This window comes from Hoplias malabaricus, chromosome 11 (genome assembly GCF_029633855.1).
Source record: "Hoplias malabaricus isolate fHopMal1 chromosome 11, fHopMal1.hap1, whole genome shotgun sequence".
Taxonomy (NCBI): Eukaryota; Metazoa; Chordata; class Actinopteri; order Characiformes; family Erythrinidae; genus Hoplias; species Hoplias malabaricus.
The window spans coordinates 16,885,478-16,902,264 of record NC_089810.1 but is presented as its reverse complement, the minus strand read 5'-3'; the positions used below and the strand labels follow the sequence as shown (position 1 = coordinate 16,902,264).

Sequence of the window (16,787 nt, the reverse complement as noted above, 5' to 3'; positions counted from 1 at the left end):
CCACAGGAAGCAAATTTCAGTGAGGAACAGTCTGGTGAGAACCGTTCCCCCGGTGCCTGGGGCTGCTATGAAGCAAGTGGGTCTGTTGCCCCCTCCACACTCATTACATGACCTATCCAATCCCCTCCAGCATCTCATGGTGGCCCTCTAATTATGACTATTTATCTAATTATGGATATTTATACAGCGTCCGTTTTTCTTAGGGGTGTTGTAGAACCACATCAATTGCAGCTTCTCCCAGTGGCTGCGTATGTCCCAGGCTCACTGCTGATGTGCGCAGGCATCCTGCTAGTTCCATTTGATAGGTTGTTGCCCAGTGTGGGGCTGCTAGCAAAGCAATTCAATAAGCTCTGCTCCGGGGATGAACTCTGTCAGGCTTGGGCCTGAAGATCAGCTCCATGGGTGTCCTGAGCCCTCAGCTAAACTCCACTGGGTCCTCCAGTTCTGTGTCACTCAGGGCCACTGCCACAGCACACTTCTCAATCTGCAAACAGACAGAGGGACTGAGAGGATTTGGTGCTAAGGAGGATGTTAAACTATTGAGGTGAACTGTGGCACGACTGGCAGGGCTGGGGACCCATCGTGGAAAGCTGTCAGTTTGCTCTCTCCTCCTGTTCACTGTTTTGGGGATTGTTTAGAGGTTTATTTGCATTGATTGGATGAGTTGAGATTGCTGTGTGTTTCCAACATCAGGGCGGATTGTGTGATGATGGATGGGCTTTGACAGTCTGAAGATACACCAAGCTACTACACGGTTCACCTGCTACTTTTCTGCATTAATACTCTTGTTAGGGCACTTAATACATGTCACTTATTTTGCAGTATGTCTGTGTCTCAATTTTAATAATAACAAACCGCTGTACATTTTCCACCGAGGCGCTAGAGAGCGCTGTGTGTGTTGAAGATTCATAAAGAGGCAGAAGAAGAAGCAGAGGGGAAAACCTGGCGGGAAATATGAAAACACTATTGCTCTGAAACTGTTGCTTGCTGCTTAGTTTACAGTAAAAATCCCGACAAATCCATAGTTATCTGCCACAACGCTGCCGAATAAACACTGGTAAGACGTTTTTTATGCTTCTCGTTCGTTTAAACTCTCTTCTGTTCGTCTGTGCCCAACAAACATTAGACTTTTAGCACTTTATTTGGATGCAGTATTCCAAAACATTCAGTGTGATTTCATATTAAATTATTTATTGTAGAGAAATTTCTTGAGTACACTTTATAATACAGCCTGTGTTTTACAGTGTATTTTATCAATTAAAACTCAATGTAGTTGAAGTATAAAATATATATAAAAATTTGCAACGTTTAATTTTTTGTTCCAAAGGTCAGCAACAGTCAAGGCAATGGCTCTATCAAAATCATCGACAGGAGGCCTGATACATGATCAACACTTTAGCATTCGGAAATGCAAGTTTGGTGAGCTGCCCAGAAAAGTCATGGACAAAATTAAGAAGGAGCAACAGAGAGATGAGATTTTGCATTGTGTGTGCGCTCTGTTGAACTCTGGAGGAGGAGTTATTTCTGCAGAGATTGAAAATACGGACTACATCTACACTATATCGGGTCTCGGTGCAGATTTAGAAGAGTCCTTGACCAAATTATTAGATGTTTTTCGTATTGAAGATTTCATTGAGTTTGTACAAGATGGAAACACATTGCACGTTTTTGTAAAGTCATGGTGCCAAAAAGATGGAGGACCAAGACTATGTAGCATAGACAGTGGTCTTAGGGAGAGATCAGGATCATGCACTCCCTACGTTAACCCTAATGCCGTTCTAGACTTCATCAAGAAAAAACACCAATTTCCTTTAAGGCAGCCTCTTGCAAAGAGATCTAAAAGAATAGACAGTGCTCAAATGTTTTTTGACGAAGGGGAGGCCTGCCTTAATCAAAGTTTAGATTTTGGTGAAAATGTAAATGTGGAGTTCAAGAGCTTTGAGAGTCAAAATAATCTGGAAAAGAGGCTGAAAGAGACCCTTCCCAAATATATTTCAGCTTTTGCAAACACTAAAGGAGGAATATTGTTCATTGGAGTTGACGACAAAACCAAGAAAGTTGTTGGATGTGGTGAGGGGATGAGTGCCCCCATGATAGAACAGATGATGCAGGACCTCTGTAAAAGAGCAAAGACTCAGGCTGTTCATCTCTTAAACTGTACTAAAAAAATGAACTTGTTGGTGGAACCAAAATATTTCAACGTTAAGGACAGCAGTAGTGAGAGGCCTAGATATGTTCTTGCATTCAAAATTCAACCCTTCTGCTGTGCTGTGTTTGAGGATGATCCAAAATGTTGGCATGTTGATGGTGACAGAGTTGCACGACTAAAAGCAAGCGTTTGGTTGGAGAAAATGCAGTTTTCTGATCCAGGTAATTTATTTTTCAGTAACAGTTATGATGCAGTTGTATATTTCCTACATTGTTATAGTAGCTGTATTACTTGGTTATATAGTTTTAATCTTATTGGTCTTTTACAGATCATGAGTTTATTGAACGTTTTAAGAAGGTTTTAAGCCTAAAAGACTCACCCCCACAATGCAGACCTGTCTATAGCACTCAGAACATCGCAAAACTCCAGGAGAGAATATTCTCTGGTAAGTCATTTTATATGACATGCATTTTATGTCTACGCTTGATAGATGAATTTTTCTATTTACATAAATTAATTAATACATTTTTTGCATATTTTTTTTATTTAGTTCCTGGGGAAAATATAAACATAATCAGTGACTCCATACCACAGGAGCTACTGGTGGAGCACTCAAACTTGTTAAACCTTCATTTTGTTCGGTCACAAGAAGGCCCTGGAGTTATGGTCATGTCTACAAGCTGGGCAGTTGATATTAATTTGCCACGAAGCAAGGATGTCATCTGTGAAGCCCTGTTGATAACAATTGGCTGTTACCCAACTCTGTACGCATGGGTTGAAAGAGGAAGTCCTGAAGTTTGGCAAAGTGTTAGCAAAACTGCATTTAATCTCAAACAAAAGTTGGTGAATCTTGGAGGATATAGAGGAGCACTCTGTGTGATCCCCTCTTTGGTGGACTGCCAGACAGGAAATCTTATACTGAATGATGCTGATGCTCCTCCATATCCAGACAGCTACATTTTAGATCATGTGGAGGATGTAAAGGCCTTACTGCAGTCTTTAACCATAGTTGCTCTGAGTTTCACCTCACCTCTGAGTGACACTCTTGGCTGTGAATTTTTCAATTTGTTAACAGAGAAGCAGCATTCCATCCTAAATGGGTATACAGGCATCAAACATCTGTTCATCCATGGGCCTCCTGGTTCAGGAAAGACCCTGATTGCCATGGAAAAAATTCAGAGGATCAAAAATACTTATTGCTGTGAGCCTAGAGAGATCCTCTATCTTTGTGAAAATGCTGGATTGAGAGAGACTATGAGGTACATTGTGATGGAAATTAGTTACCACTCATTTTGACAAATGCTGACTAAATTTTAATACAAGTTTTATTTTCACAGGAAGCAAAGAATTTGCCTGTGTGAGACAAGAGCCAGCTTCATGAAGACGACTGCAGACAGTAATGACAGCATTAAACACATAATTGTGGATGAAGGGCAGAACTTTCGAGTGGAGGATGGTGACTGGTACAAGAAGGCCACACACATAATGCAGGGAAAGCATGGTGTTTTCTGGATCTTTGCAGACTATTTACAGAGAACTCACACAGTTGAGTGTGGTCTGCCATGTCTTGAATCTCAAGAAAAGGCTTACCTTTCTGAGGTTGTTAGAAATTCCAAAAATGTGTTTCGTTTCATGTCACAGTACATTGACAAAATTGCAGACAATTCAAAATTTAAAGAAGCAACGCATCTCCAATATATGAGAAAAAACATGAAGCTGAGCCACTCTATTGAGGGAAAACTTGAAATTAAGGATTACATCACACCAGTAGAGCCAAGGGTTGTTAAACTTGTTAACACACTTCTGCGAACAGGGCACTCTGCCGGGGACATTGCTGTTCTTTATTCAACAACAGAACAACTTCAGGAAAGACTGCCAAGTCTTCAAAAAGAAAGTCTCACTTTCATGTTTGGCAGGGTAGAGGAAGTAGATCAGGACAAGGTTGTGCTAGACACCATCCGCAGATTCTCTGGTCTAGAGAGGAACATTGTAATTGTGGTTGACCCCGTTGTCCATCCATTTCAGAGTAAGATTCAAGACAACGTTCTTCTCTCTGCTTTCTCTAGAGCAAGGATCAGATTATATGTGTTAAAGACTGAGACCCATTCATCAGTTCGAAATATGTTCAGATAATCTGTTACAAGAGGCATAAATTGTTTCTTGTAATTACTTGTTTGTTGTGATATTGGAAAATGGCTAAAATATTGACTTAATTATTAGATTTGGAAATGCGCAAAATAATATACTAATGATGAAATTGTGAAGCTGATTCTCTCTGAGTTGGCCTGTGTGCTCTGTGAGGCCTGAGAAAGCTCATCAGTTCTGCTGAAAAACCCGCTGTAGTTCAGCAGAATTCTGGTAAAAAATTACACGTACACTTTTTTTTTGTGATCAAAGGGTCTTAAAACAGTGGTGCAGCAGGTAGTGTTGCAGTCACACAGCTCCAGTGACCTGGAGGTTGTGGGTTCAAGTCTGTGAGGAGTGTAGTGTGTTCTCCCTGTGTCTGCGTGGGTTTCCTCCCGCGGTCCAAAAACACATATTGGTAGGTGGATTGGCGACTCAAAAAAGTATCCATAGGAGTGAGTGTTTGTGTTGCCCTGTGAAGGACTGGCACCCTCTCCGAAGTGTGTTCCCGCCTTGCGTCCAGTGGTTCCGGGTATAAAAAAAAATTGTGGATTTTCTGAGATGATCAGTTGCAATAAAAAAAATAATAAATATAAAAAAAATAAAAAAATCCAATACTGAAAGGTGGATAAGCAGTTACAGATAATGAATGAACACTTAATATGTATGGTAATAACTGCCTTTATGAAATTAAAAGATGATTACTTCAACATCCTTGATCAAATACAAATATATCTAAAATATTTTATGATGTACTGTATGGCTTTTAAAAATTCTCAATATATCAATAACAATGGTCATAATGTTGAGATTTCTTTTTAGATTTCTGTCTCTGAAATCATTTGGTGTAGTCAATTTTGAGTCATTTCTGTCGGTCTCTTCATTATAGAATTTTCATACGGTGTAAACAGATGTGATGAAAGAGAAAGAGCAGGAATAGAATTTGGTTTAATGTTATGTAGTGTAAGTTTTATTTTAATGGATTCAGCATCGGTACCAAAATTGAAATGAAAATTTAATGCGATATGGAAATGTGGACTTAAATTCACATTAATGAACTTAAATGTTCTATTCACGTACGTTTGACCTCAAAATTAAAATTCAATTCAGTTGTTTAGACATCTGTTAATTTAATTTACAAATGAATGTGTTTTGCCCTCCAATGGACACTGGCTCTGTCCAAGGCCTGTACCTGCCTTATGCCAGTTGATTTGGGTAGGGCCACAGCGATCTAATGAATTGGGTACAGAAACTGGAAGAAGCCATCTTTTTTGATTATACAAATATTTTATCAGTGCAATGAGATGTGCAGATTGAATACTCCAACATCACAAATTACATGAACAGAATAAAATGTGCAAAAGTAAATAAGATATGGAGGTTTATATATTAATGTTATTTTATATTGATTTTGTATCTAACAATGGGTCAGATACATTTTACTATTTGAGGGGGGAAATATGGTGAAAACAAAATGCATTAATTTTACAAAATACACACAAAAATGTAGACAGGTCATAAAAAGGGGACACAGTATCTCTCTCTAAAAACGATGTTATAGTTTCTACAGTGCCTTAGACACATTTGCTTATAATGTGTTTGTCCATGACAGAGATAATTTTGGGTTGTCGTTGTAAAGTCAAAAGTGATTAAGCTTGACCAGCATGTTTTCTGTGTAATTCTAATTATAATTATGTTATAAATATGATGATTGTCAAAAGAATAAAACACTTTGAACTGTTGAACTGTTTTTGAAAGTAATGAGAGCCCAAAGGTACAGTATTCTGATAATGACCCATTAAAAAAAAAAAACACTAAATCAGTGTTAGCGTTCAACCACAAGGTGTCAGTGTGCTATCACAAACGTTACCAAATATAAAAGTACAGATCACGCCTTAAGCAATAAAAACTCACTCTCCATGTTCCTGGATCAACAAGCAACAGAGATTGTATGACTTCAAAATATGTTCCTATATTTAACTGTTTGAAGGATGACTGGAGTGATGACTAGACCCACACCTAAGCCTGGCCATTTTGCCCTTTGGATGGTAATATAAAACCAAAATGCCAAGGGAACTAATGACAAATCTCCACTCAAGATAAAAACTGACTATCAGAAAACCTGAAAGAACGCCCCTTTATCCAATGATAGTATATTATATTATGAATCTGTATTGATAGAACGTTTAAAATCCCCTCCAGTGAAAATCAGGTTTTTAAGCTTGTTCACATGACACTGCGCCACATGGTGTCACAATTAGTGTTGCTGTTACACATCTCTTGGGTCTTGTGGCTGTGGAGTCAACCTCCAGTCACTGAGAAGTTTGGTGTGTTCTGAGTTTGTGTGTCTTAGGTGTCTTCCCACATGCTGAAATGGGGATTGGTTATTCAAGCGTCCATAGGTGTGAATGTGTTTCCCTAGATTCCTTTGCAAAGTATGTTCCTGCCTTGCACCCAGTGATTTCATACCTCTACTTACGAACTTGATCCGTGCTGTGAGTTTTAAGTGGTTACATATCGCTACCTTGAAGACATGACGACGGCTGGAGGAGTAACACTGGCACTGGCTGTATGACGGGGGTGGGTGGAATAACGGCAAGTAGGCGGGTGAATGTGGGGAGACAAAGCGTAGATACGGCTTAACTTAGCACAAATTTCGATGTCTGTCTACTTACACTAATGCTAAATTGCTAAAACTACAATCTGCAAATCTTAAAAGCTCGAGCGAACGAGAGAAAATGGGTCAATGACTCAAGTCTGGGCGCGCTGGGAGACTTGGCCGATTGGGGTCAGTGGTCATTTCCAGCCGCCAGCTCGGCGGAGGCTCAGGTTCGTTTCTAGAGTCATGGTTTGTTGGTGGAGGCAAAAAATATTCAAATGCCCGGTTCGTATCTTGGAAAGTTTGTTAGTATAGGCGTTCGTAAGTAGAGGTTCCACTGTATATGAGAAAGAGATATAACACTACAGTTCAGACTTTACAGCTGTTATAGGTTTTACATCAATTTGATCTACCATTTATTAAAACCAGATAACTAAATATTCAGCATTAATTTTCCATACTTAGGTTTTAACTTGAGAGCCTCATCTTATTTGGGAAAGGTGCATCACAGTCTCACTGGAGTTAGGATAGCATCGAACATGGTTAATTTAGAAGATATTTGTAACAGTAAAATATTGTGTAAGATTTTTAAATAAAATCAAAGACAAACAGTGCTGAGGAAAAACATCTTTAATTGGATTTTACCTCGTTATGTTATCTTTTTGAAACATTTGGGTGGTTCCCTCTAAGGGCTTATTGGAAATATATAATGGAGAGCTGACTTATAAAGGTCATTATCCTCAACCTTTTGAAGGCCTCTGGTCCACAGTCTAGCTGCACAGCTAGCCAAGCCTACCCTCTTACCAACCACATCTTGGACAAGAGAAGCAGGTACCTGTAATGGATGACCTAAGATCTTTCTATTAAAACATTATGGCTTTTAAGAGCTATTCATGATCATAGAAAATTAATGGGCCACTTTATCGATGAAAAGCTACCAAAGTTCATATTTAGTGCAGAGTATTCGGTTTTGGTCACAAATGTAAGACTAGGGAATGTTCAACATCACAATCAATCAGCAGTCAGTCACAACTTCTGCCAGAAATGGCACAGTGCAGCTCAATGGGCCAATCAGGAGCAGGGTATCAGGAGTCTGATCCTTCTGCTAGAACACCAGGACCCTCGTTTCTTCACAACTATTGTCCATTCTTCTCGTTAAACATTTTCTCCTGAGGAAAAGAAAGACACAGTAAACTATTTAATAAGACACTAGTAGTCAAATGAAGACATTTATATACAATACTACATGAGGTTTTCACCAGCACAATATATAAACTGAATTAACTTTGAACAAATCTATAAAAGTAATCCTATTTAATCAATTTACATATTGACTAGAGATATCCAAGGAAAATGAGCAAAGAACAAATGTATTGATGTAGTGTATGCATTTGTCTACATAATTTGCACCTTGATCATGGCCTCAAGTTTTACAGCATCTGCAGCAAATTTACGGATTCCATCAGAGAGCTTCTCCACAGCCATGCGGTCCTCGTTGTGAAGCCAGCGGAATGCCTTTTCATCCAGGTGCAGCTTCTCCAGATCACAATCCTTTGCTTTACAGAACAAAGACAGAGTTTCACAAAATATGGCCTAATATAATGTAACGTGAGAAACCTGATGTGGATGTGCTGGTACCAACCTCCCTGTGGAGTGAGAGTGCAGGCCACTGAACTGTGATCCTGGCTGAGCTCTCCCAGTAGCCCTGGAGAGATTGTGAGCAGATCACAACCAGCCAGAGCCTTCACCTCTCCAATATTCCTGAAGGATGCACCCATCACCACCGTGCTGTATCCAAACTTCTTATAGTAGTTGTAGATTTTTGTCACACTCAGCACACCTGTATAGGGGGAAAAAGGTGAAAATTTAACAGACACACTGCAATATCTAGAATTGGTCATGCAACTGCACTTACAATGTACCTTGACATGCCACAAGTCACAGCAGTTAATTGTTTATGAAGTGGTGCTGAGGATGTCTTTCAAAATGCCCACCTTGTTGCAATGTGTTGTCTTGTGAGTAAGGTTCATCTTTTTACAGCATGCTCATAGCTAAGGGATGTGAATTATCAGAGTTCTAACCTGACCGTGGGTGCCAGACAGATAGGACATTCTATTTCTGAAGTTGTGTGGGCATTCAAAATTCCTTATTCGTGCATGTACAGGGAGTGTAAGTCATAGAAGGCATTGGCATTACCACCCACAGTGGGGAGGGCAGTAGCCACCCATTAGTGCTTAATGATTTCATCAAGCCATCCCATGATATAAAGCTACTTTACAATACATTTAATGCAATCCCATTGCTTCTGGCATGGCAGTGCATCCTACAGAATAAACACATGACAAATAAATGTATAACAAAATATTCTATTCCAATGAATTTCCATTTTCTCAGAAAAATGAACATCAGTGGGAATTTCAATATTGGGGCATCTCCAGAATCTATCCAAATACCTGGGTCTTCATGCGGCTCATAACTCTTCCGATCAGTGTTCTCTTTGTACCAGTCCAGGATACGCCCTACGAAGGGTGAGATGAGTGTGACCTTTGCCTCAGCACAAGCCACTGCCTGAGCAAAAGAGAACAGCAGGGTCATGTTGCAGTGGATCCCATACTTCTCCTCCAGCTCCCTGTGGTAGGCATAAATACATGAACAAAGCTGATGATCGGTCACTACATAAAGAGCAACATGGTTATGATTCAGTTGAAATATTTAAATTGTACCTGCCAGCCTGAATCCCCTCCCATGTTGAGGAAAGCTTGATAAGCACACGATCCTTACTCACGCCAGCCTCTTCATACAGGGAGATGAGCCTTCGGGCACGAGACACCATGGCATCTTTATCAAACGACAGCCTAAAGGAAAGAGGGAGTAGACATGTACAATTTATGTAAACTGAAATGTAAATGTTAATAATATTCAGGGTCAGATGAAACACGAGTATCATGCTTTACCTTGCATCAACCTCTGTGGATACCCTACCAGGAATCTTCTTCAGAATCTCCAGCCCAAAGTTCACAAATAACTTATCCATTGTGTTGGTCACTTGTTCATCTTCAGTCCTATAAATGTAAACGTTATTAAAAATTGACAAGATAGAAACAAACACTGATGTTCAACTGAGATGGATTCCATCTGTACATGGTAGATCCCTTACCCGCCATTGGCGATACCAAATTTAATTGCCTGGTCCACCAGCTGCTGATAGGCTGGCATTTTAGCTGCTGCCAGTATAAGGGATGGGTTTGTTGTAGCATCCTGGGGCTTGTATTCTTCAATGGCTGTGGACATTAAGCAAACCAAGTTACATTTAATTGTATTGTATTGTGTGGTGTGAATGCCATATTTAATATTCATATTAAGACCTGGTAATACAATGCGTTAGTCGCCATACTATTTCATGCGAGTTTATGTCTGAGTAACAAGATCGATTAAATACCCTTATCATAGTCACTCATTACACTGAGCTATGATTACATCATTCATTCATTATCTGTAACCGCTTATCCAGTTCAGGGTCGCGGTGGGTCCAGAGCCCTCCTGGAATCATTGGGCGCAAGGCGGGAATACACCCTGGAGGGGCCCCAGTCCTTCACAGGGCAACATTCACTCACACCTAGGGACACACGAGTCGCCAATCCACCTACAAACATGTATTTTTGGACTGTGGGAGGAAACCGGAGCACCCGGAGGAAACCCACCCGGACACGGGGTGAGCACAGTGACCTGGAGCAGGACTTGAACCCACAACCTCCAGGTCCCTGGAGCTGTGTGACCACCATCCCACCCCATGATTACATCAAAGGATTTCATACAGATTAAGCTTTTAATTTTTTCTCAAGAGGTCACCCTGTTTTGTAAAACAATACAATGTGTAAAAAAAAAAAAAAAAAAAATTGGAATTAGTTACCACAGCATTGAAATATGAAGTCATGCATAAACATGACGAAGCAAAGCATGAGCTATACTTTTTTTATATATCTTAAACAATGATTTCATTTTGAAAAGTCATCCTACATCTGCTGTTTGCAAATGTTACTGATGACCTCGCGTTTACATAATCTCTTACATTAAACTATTCCAGTCTTCCGGCTCAGTTTTGTAAGCATTACACTGCAGACATTCAAAAACTCATTACACTTAAAATATACTCACAAAATTAAATGAATGTGCAAACACGCACTGCCTACTAGTCAGTTTGCATAAATCAATGCTGCCCTCAGTTCACATAACACTACGAAGATCAGAAGTTTAAACAAACCATTTCTACATAAAAGGTACGATCAAAAGGAATGGCTAGTGATTCATGGAAATCATGGTTTTACAAGCTTATAAATAAATAAAATTACAAATAATTAATACTCATTTAAAAGAAACTATCATCATTTTGTATATTTTGTGTTTAATCCATTTTAATCCCAGGACTGTTTTGTTGACAACGACAACAAAGAAAAAAATAATAATTTTGGGAACTTCAAAAAAAAAAAAAAAAAAAAAAAAAAAAAAAAAACGCCACAGAGAAGTCAAACTGTTGAAATTTCTATAAAGGAGGAACAGGTTTGCAGAGGATTCAGAGTAAAGACTTGACTGTTAGAGTATTTAAGAATGAAAACATTAGAATATAGTAAGAATTTTAAATGTAGATAGCAAAAGATTAATCATTAACTTCTAATCTGTACAAAAATGTATGTACTCCGATGTTTGGGCTGAGGTAAAAGAACAGGTCACTTGATCTTGAGGGATCGTAGTCAGATGTGACCTGAGACGCTTTAACACAATTGGATTCACACTCTTCTCCACCTACAGTCTGGCTCTTTTCTGTTTTGTCATAGTGACTTCGCAAGCATGAGGAAATGTTTGCCTTGCGACAGAGAGTGAACAAATCGTTGCCTTGTTATTTCCTTGTTAAATAATAAAGACGTGGGGCAGATGTTGTCAAAGTCATTACCCAACACATGGCTTTAGTGTTACTTTAATAAATCCTAAAATATTATGAGAACCCCACAGCAAATTACCACACTTTGACAATTACCAAATTACTATAAAGAAGAGGTATAGAGAGTAAGAAACTAACACTGGAATAACAGATTATTATTATATAAATGCTTTACATTTTAAATAAAACATTAATATAGGACTTGTTAGTAAGCTACTTATAGAAAGAGATTATATTTATGCTTTTTTTGTTGTTTGTTTTTTAAATCAATGTAGCTATGCTGCCTGTTCTGGATTGCAATGTCATCAATCACTGATAATTTTGTTTGCTGTGAGCACACACCCAGCTTCTGTCTTAATCCATTTAGCCACAGAACAAGCAGCCTGCCTTAAAGCACCCAAAGCATTGAAAACCAGATTTTACTTTCTTTGTGAAAAGAAATCAAAACTGTTTTGCTGTACTAAATAAACACTGTCACGCTTCAGTTAAATCCACCCATATACTAGGAACATAAGCTACAACACATTCAAATAAATAACTATGGTTTCCCAAAACCTAACAAACGACTCCCCTTGGTGACAAAATAAATATCCTCTGCTGAGAACACAACTGCAAATTCTAATACACAGTTGTTAATTTTTTTTTTTTTTTAAAAAGTGGCCTCTACAAAAGGTAGAGCATACAATGTTTTAATGCGACATGATTCCCTAAAATACCCTACTGAGGTTGTGTGTGTCTGCCTAAGCTGAAAACGATCATATCACTATTATGGTTATTATACATCTGTGGACATCAGTTCTGCTAACAGTTCCTCTGCATATAAGGGGATTAAGTAGGTGGTAGCCATGCTTCTTCTTGCTGAAGAAATCGCCTCTATTCCCTTTGGAGTTTTAGAACTAGAAAGGAGCAGCCATGGCCTTGAGGTTTGAGAACGAATATGAGGCAGGAGTTCAATTCCCGGGATCAACAAGAAAAAAAAAAAGGATTCATGGCTAAAGTGCCCTTGTGCAAGGCAAACTGGCAAAATGTTGGAACATCTCAGCTAGGATTAAGAGCATGGGTAATGACAGGGAGTTGTGGACCACCATCTACTCCAACCAATACCAAACACACTGGATGGCGCTCCATCACTGTTCTACTCCTCCTCAGGCCTAAGCTGGGGGTGATCTATGCCCCGATAGTTCACACTTAGCCCTGTTTGTGACAGCAGCTCCAGAGCGTCCCAATTCATTTTCAAGCGAGGTGCACAATTAAACGTGTCCAAACAGGTCACTGAAACCGAAAGGGAAATGTAAAGGCCGTGGAAAACTGACTACTATTTGGTGGATAATAACAGACAGTCAATTCTCAGGAATAAACATTCCTCAAAAAGTGCCTTTTGCATTTGCGGCTCTACTTGTGCATTGAGTTCACGTGAAAGTTCAGTTTGGGGTTGGACCGCACGTCTGAACCCACGAGTAGACTCCCTCACAATCCGCACTCGTCTGAAACATGCTGAGTGCTAACGAACCTTCAGCCCTGACCAAACCCCTCTGGAACAAGGCTGCTGAGCTGGGTGATTAACGCAGATACATTTATCAATACCTTAACGATACGTTCACAAGACACCATCAAACTATTCCGTTTAAAACGGGCTATATTTCAAATACTTGTATTATGAAGTAGTTAGAAACTCTATTAGCCAAGTTAGCTTAAAAGGCGAAGCTTCTCATGCGAATTTCCAGTTCCACCTTAAATATAACTAAACCGATTTAATGTGGAACAGTAACATTGATTTTAATAAGACCATCACCCACTTTTTACTAGATAATTTAAGGATTCCAATATGAAGTTGGCGAACACGAATTCAGCTTGAGCCTCGTCTAATTCATTTGAGGTAGTTTAAGGTGGAACAGAGACTAAGTTTGTCTGGCTTTAGTTTGGGCCATTAGAAGTAAGCGAGCTGAAACAATTTAGAATAAAATAATCACTCTATAAAATAACATGCCATGTTTATAAGGTTTACGTTAATTACAATAGCTAAGGTTAACGACATCAAACTGGGACACGGAAAAGAGGCTGAAGTTACCGTTGAAGTCTCCGGTATCTGCAACTACCACGGTGTATTTTTTGAGCTGCTCCAACGCAGACTCCATCTTCCTCCGTTTGTCCGGTGACGCAGACATAGCGGTGCGGGGGACAATGAGGCTTTTATACCGCCACCGAAGCGCGTGAGCTCGGGGAGAGAGAGCGAGTTTGGCTCGTGGCGACGAACGAGTCGTCAATGAACCGTTCTTTTGAACTGATTCAATTGTATGAATCAGAAGAACCGATTCTCAACAATCCAAACTGAAGCGAACTCTGGTGTATGCGCAGTATGTTAATAGCAAACAGCGCGCATGGACCATAGCGGAAGAGCGAAGGCTCCCCATAAAACGTTTAAAATAAATTTCCAGCATGAACTACTTGAAATTAATGCGTTTAATACATTTATTTAGATATAACGTAATTTCCTATACGCAGTATTATAGGTTATAATTCAAGTAATATTTTAAATGTAAACGTTTTTGTAATTTTTCCTTGACTCCACCCATGATCCCAGTATTATATTTTAAGCAAGAATATGTAAATTAATTGGGCGGTACGGTGGCGCAGCAGGTAGTGTCGCAGTCACATATTAATCTTAATAAAACATATAAACATATTTAAATTTGCTTGCGTTTTTATTCCTCAATAGACATATGATTGGACTGTGTCAAAGAAGCGACACCGAATCATACGCTAAACCGAGTCCTCTTCTTTACGGAGGATAGTTTACTTGATTCATTAAACAACGAGTCATTGACTAGAAACTCGAAAGAATCGGTTCGGTAAAGAGAATCGAACCCCGCTGAAGTCTGTCGAGCTGAAGGATGTTGTCGTTTTGACCAATGGAGAATCGAGTCTGGATCACACCCTCCGCTCCCGCTCCGCAGTCACACCAATAGAACCGAGAAGGAGGGACTTGTCCAGACAGTAACTCCATTCTCCTCAAGTTTGAATGGATTATTCATCGCTTTACTCAATAGGTTGTTTCGTTTGCCAGGTTAATTTAGTTCTATATCAATATGTTTTACTATGTATTTTAGCTGAATTAATGTAGGGAGCATACGTTTTTGTGGTAATGTGCTTTTGACTTTTATAACAATGTGAATACGTGAATAAAATGTAAAAACGTATGACCGTGTAATATTCTGATCTTTAAGATATCTAAAAATGTCATAAATAAGATCTTTATATTTGTAAGCGTTTATAGATTTAATAATGTTGAGATATCATGATATGATTTTCTTCCATTTCAGCACTAGAGGGGAGTGTTGCGTCTGATTTCATACCCCTAACACTGAAGTCTGTTTTTTTCTAAAAAGAGTGAAATGATATAAACTGTGAGAGGAAAGGAGAGAGGGCAAGCGAGACACAGAGAGCGATAGAGAGAGTTTTTACAAGTTTTTCGCTCTCCGCCTCTTTTAAAGCACATTTGGAGGAGTTGGTAGAATAACACAGGGCACAGTGTTTTGCTAAAGAGCAGAGTGTAGGTAAGTGCATATTTCTTGCGTTTTTTATTTACTGTAAATACTTATATTGCCTCTAGCTTCTGAGTGGAACATGTGGAAATTTAATACAAAAATGAACCGTGATTTACTGGTGTATGTACGCGCGCACGTGTTAGAGAGAGAGAGAGAGAGAGAGAGAGAGAGATTGTCTCAGCTCACAGCTGGTGGTGTAAGACTCACAGTGAGAAAAAGTGAACATTTCTGTATGGATGTGATGGCATTTAGCCATGAAAGAATCACCGAGGTCAGGTACTGATGTTGGAGGATTAGTTCTAGATCCCAAATGTCACTGTAACCAATTCCAGAAGTACTGAATGAAGTTCTATTAATCTAGAGAATACAACATTACTGCTCCTCAGCCCAGTGCTGGTGGGGCTTTACACTCCTCAAGTCTGCAATTGACATTATTTATGGCATGGCATTAGGCTCATCAATGTAGGCAGTTACTGGTTGGTGTGGTGTGTAATGGCTCAAGAAAGAATAGATTATTATATGATTATTACATGATTATTATGATTGTACATGTTATATAATGTACGTCCTGAAATTGGCTCTAAATGAGAGCCGACTGTTTCTCCTCTCTTCCCTGACAAGTGTGCTTGACTCTATACTTGACCTTCTGAGAAATAGAGATACAGAGTTATACGGTGCCGTGAGTGAAATAGAACACTTCTTCTACGTCCTGATGGAATATGTAAATAAACTCTCAAAGGAGAATACCATTTCAACATTCCAGAGATTCCTATTGGCAGTCCCTCCCTGAGTTTAAGCCACAGAGTGACGAGTGGCTAGCTGGCCAAAATAAATGTGCGTAGGATAGAAAAACACTACACAGTTATATTTGGGCACTGGTTGCCTGGTGAAACCCCAGTCCATCAAAGGCTAGTTCTACTAATGTCTAGGTGTGTCCATCACAACCTCTCCAAACACAGGATGATGCCTGACTCATTCCAAACTTTTCAACTTTTTTTTCTTAAAATTATGCTGATGCTTCCGCCTTCTGATGCCAGAACCTGTCTCTGATGAAGGCTGTGGAAGACAGAAATGTCAGTATGTTTTTAAAATGGATAAAAGCCTTTTGTGTCTCCACTGACAGCTGGGCCTTCATATTTGATGAGAGTTTTGAGTTTAGGTAGCACATCAAGTCCAGCTGCTAGAAGCTCCTTCATGTTCTTTTCTTCAGGGGTTTTCTCTCCAAGTCCCAGCTGTCAGGACTTCTTCAGTGTTGTCTGGATTAGATGCTCACAGCAGGTGTGACAGAAGAAGTTCTGCCTCATTGTGTTACAATAGCTCTTTGAAGAAAATGAAACATCAGAAATATACCTAGGACTTAAAAGGCATTTACATATATTGTTTTCTCAAGATGTTGGTTTGTTTTTATTATCACAACCTTACAAACAATCTTTT

The 16,787-nt window shown here is 39.3% G+C and overlaps 2 protein-coding genes across 2 annotated transcripts; one reads left to right on the top strand and one right to left on the bottom strand.

Moving 5' to 3' along the window:
- The first annotated feature begins 932 nt into the window (after positions 1-932).
- Positions 933-5,941, top strand: LOC136709214 (schlafen family member 13-like). The gene is made up of 5 exons (XM_066684299.1): positions 933-1,057; positions 1,328-2,370; positions 2,478-2,594; positions 2,700-3,408; positions 3,487-5,941. The coding sequence occupies exons 2-5, from the start codon at positions 1,347-1,349 to the stop codon at positions 4,280-4,282; spliced, it is 2,646 nt and encodes an 881-aa protein (XP_066540396.1). The 5' UTR covers positions 933-1,057; positions 1,328-1,346; the 3' UTR covers positions 4,283-5,941.
- Positions 5,942-7,493: 1,552 nt separating this feature from the next.
- taldo1 (transaldolase 1) lies at positions 7,494-14,072 on the bottom strand. The gene is made up of 8 exons (XM_066685205.1): positions 13,877-14,072; positions 10,030-10,153; positions 9,827-9,934; positions 9,596-9,727; positions 9,326-9,501; positions 8,515-8,712; positions 8,283-8,428; positions 7,494-8,041 (listed from the first exon to the last, which is right to left on the bottom strand). The coding sequence occupies exons 1-8, from the start codon at positions 13,971-13,973 to the stop codon at positions 8,009-8,011; spliced, it is 1,014 nt and encodes a 337-aa protein (XP_066541302.1). The 5' UTR covers positions 13,974-14,072; the 3' UTR covers positions 7,494-8,008.
- Positions 14,073-16,787: the final 2,715 nt, after the last annotated feature.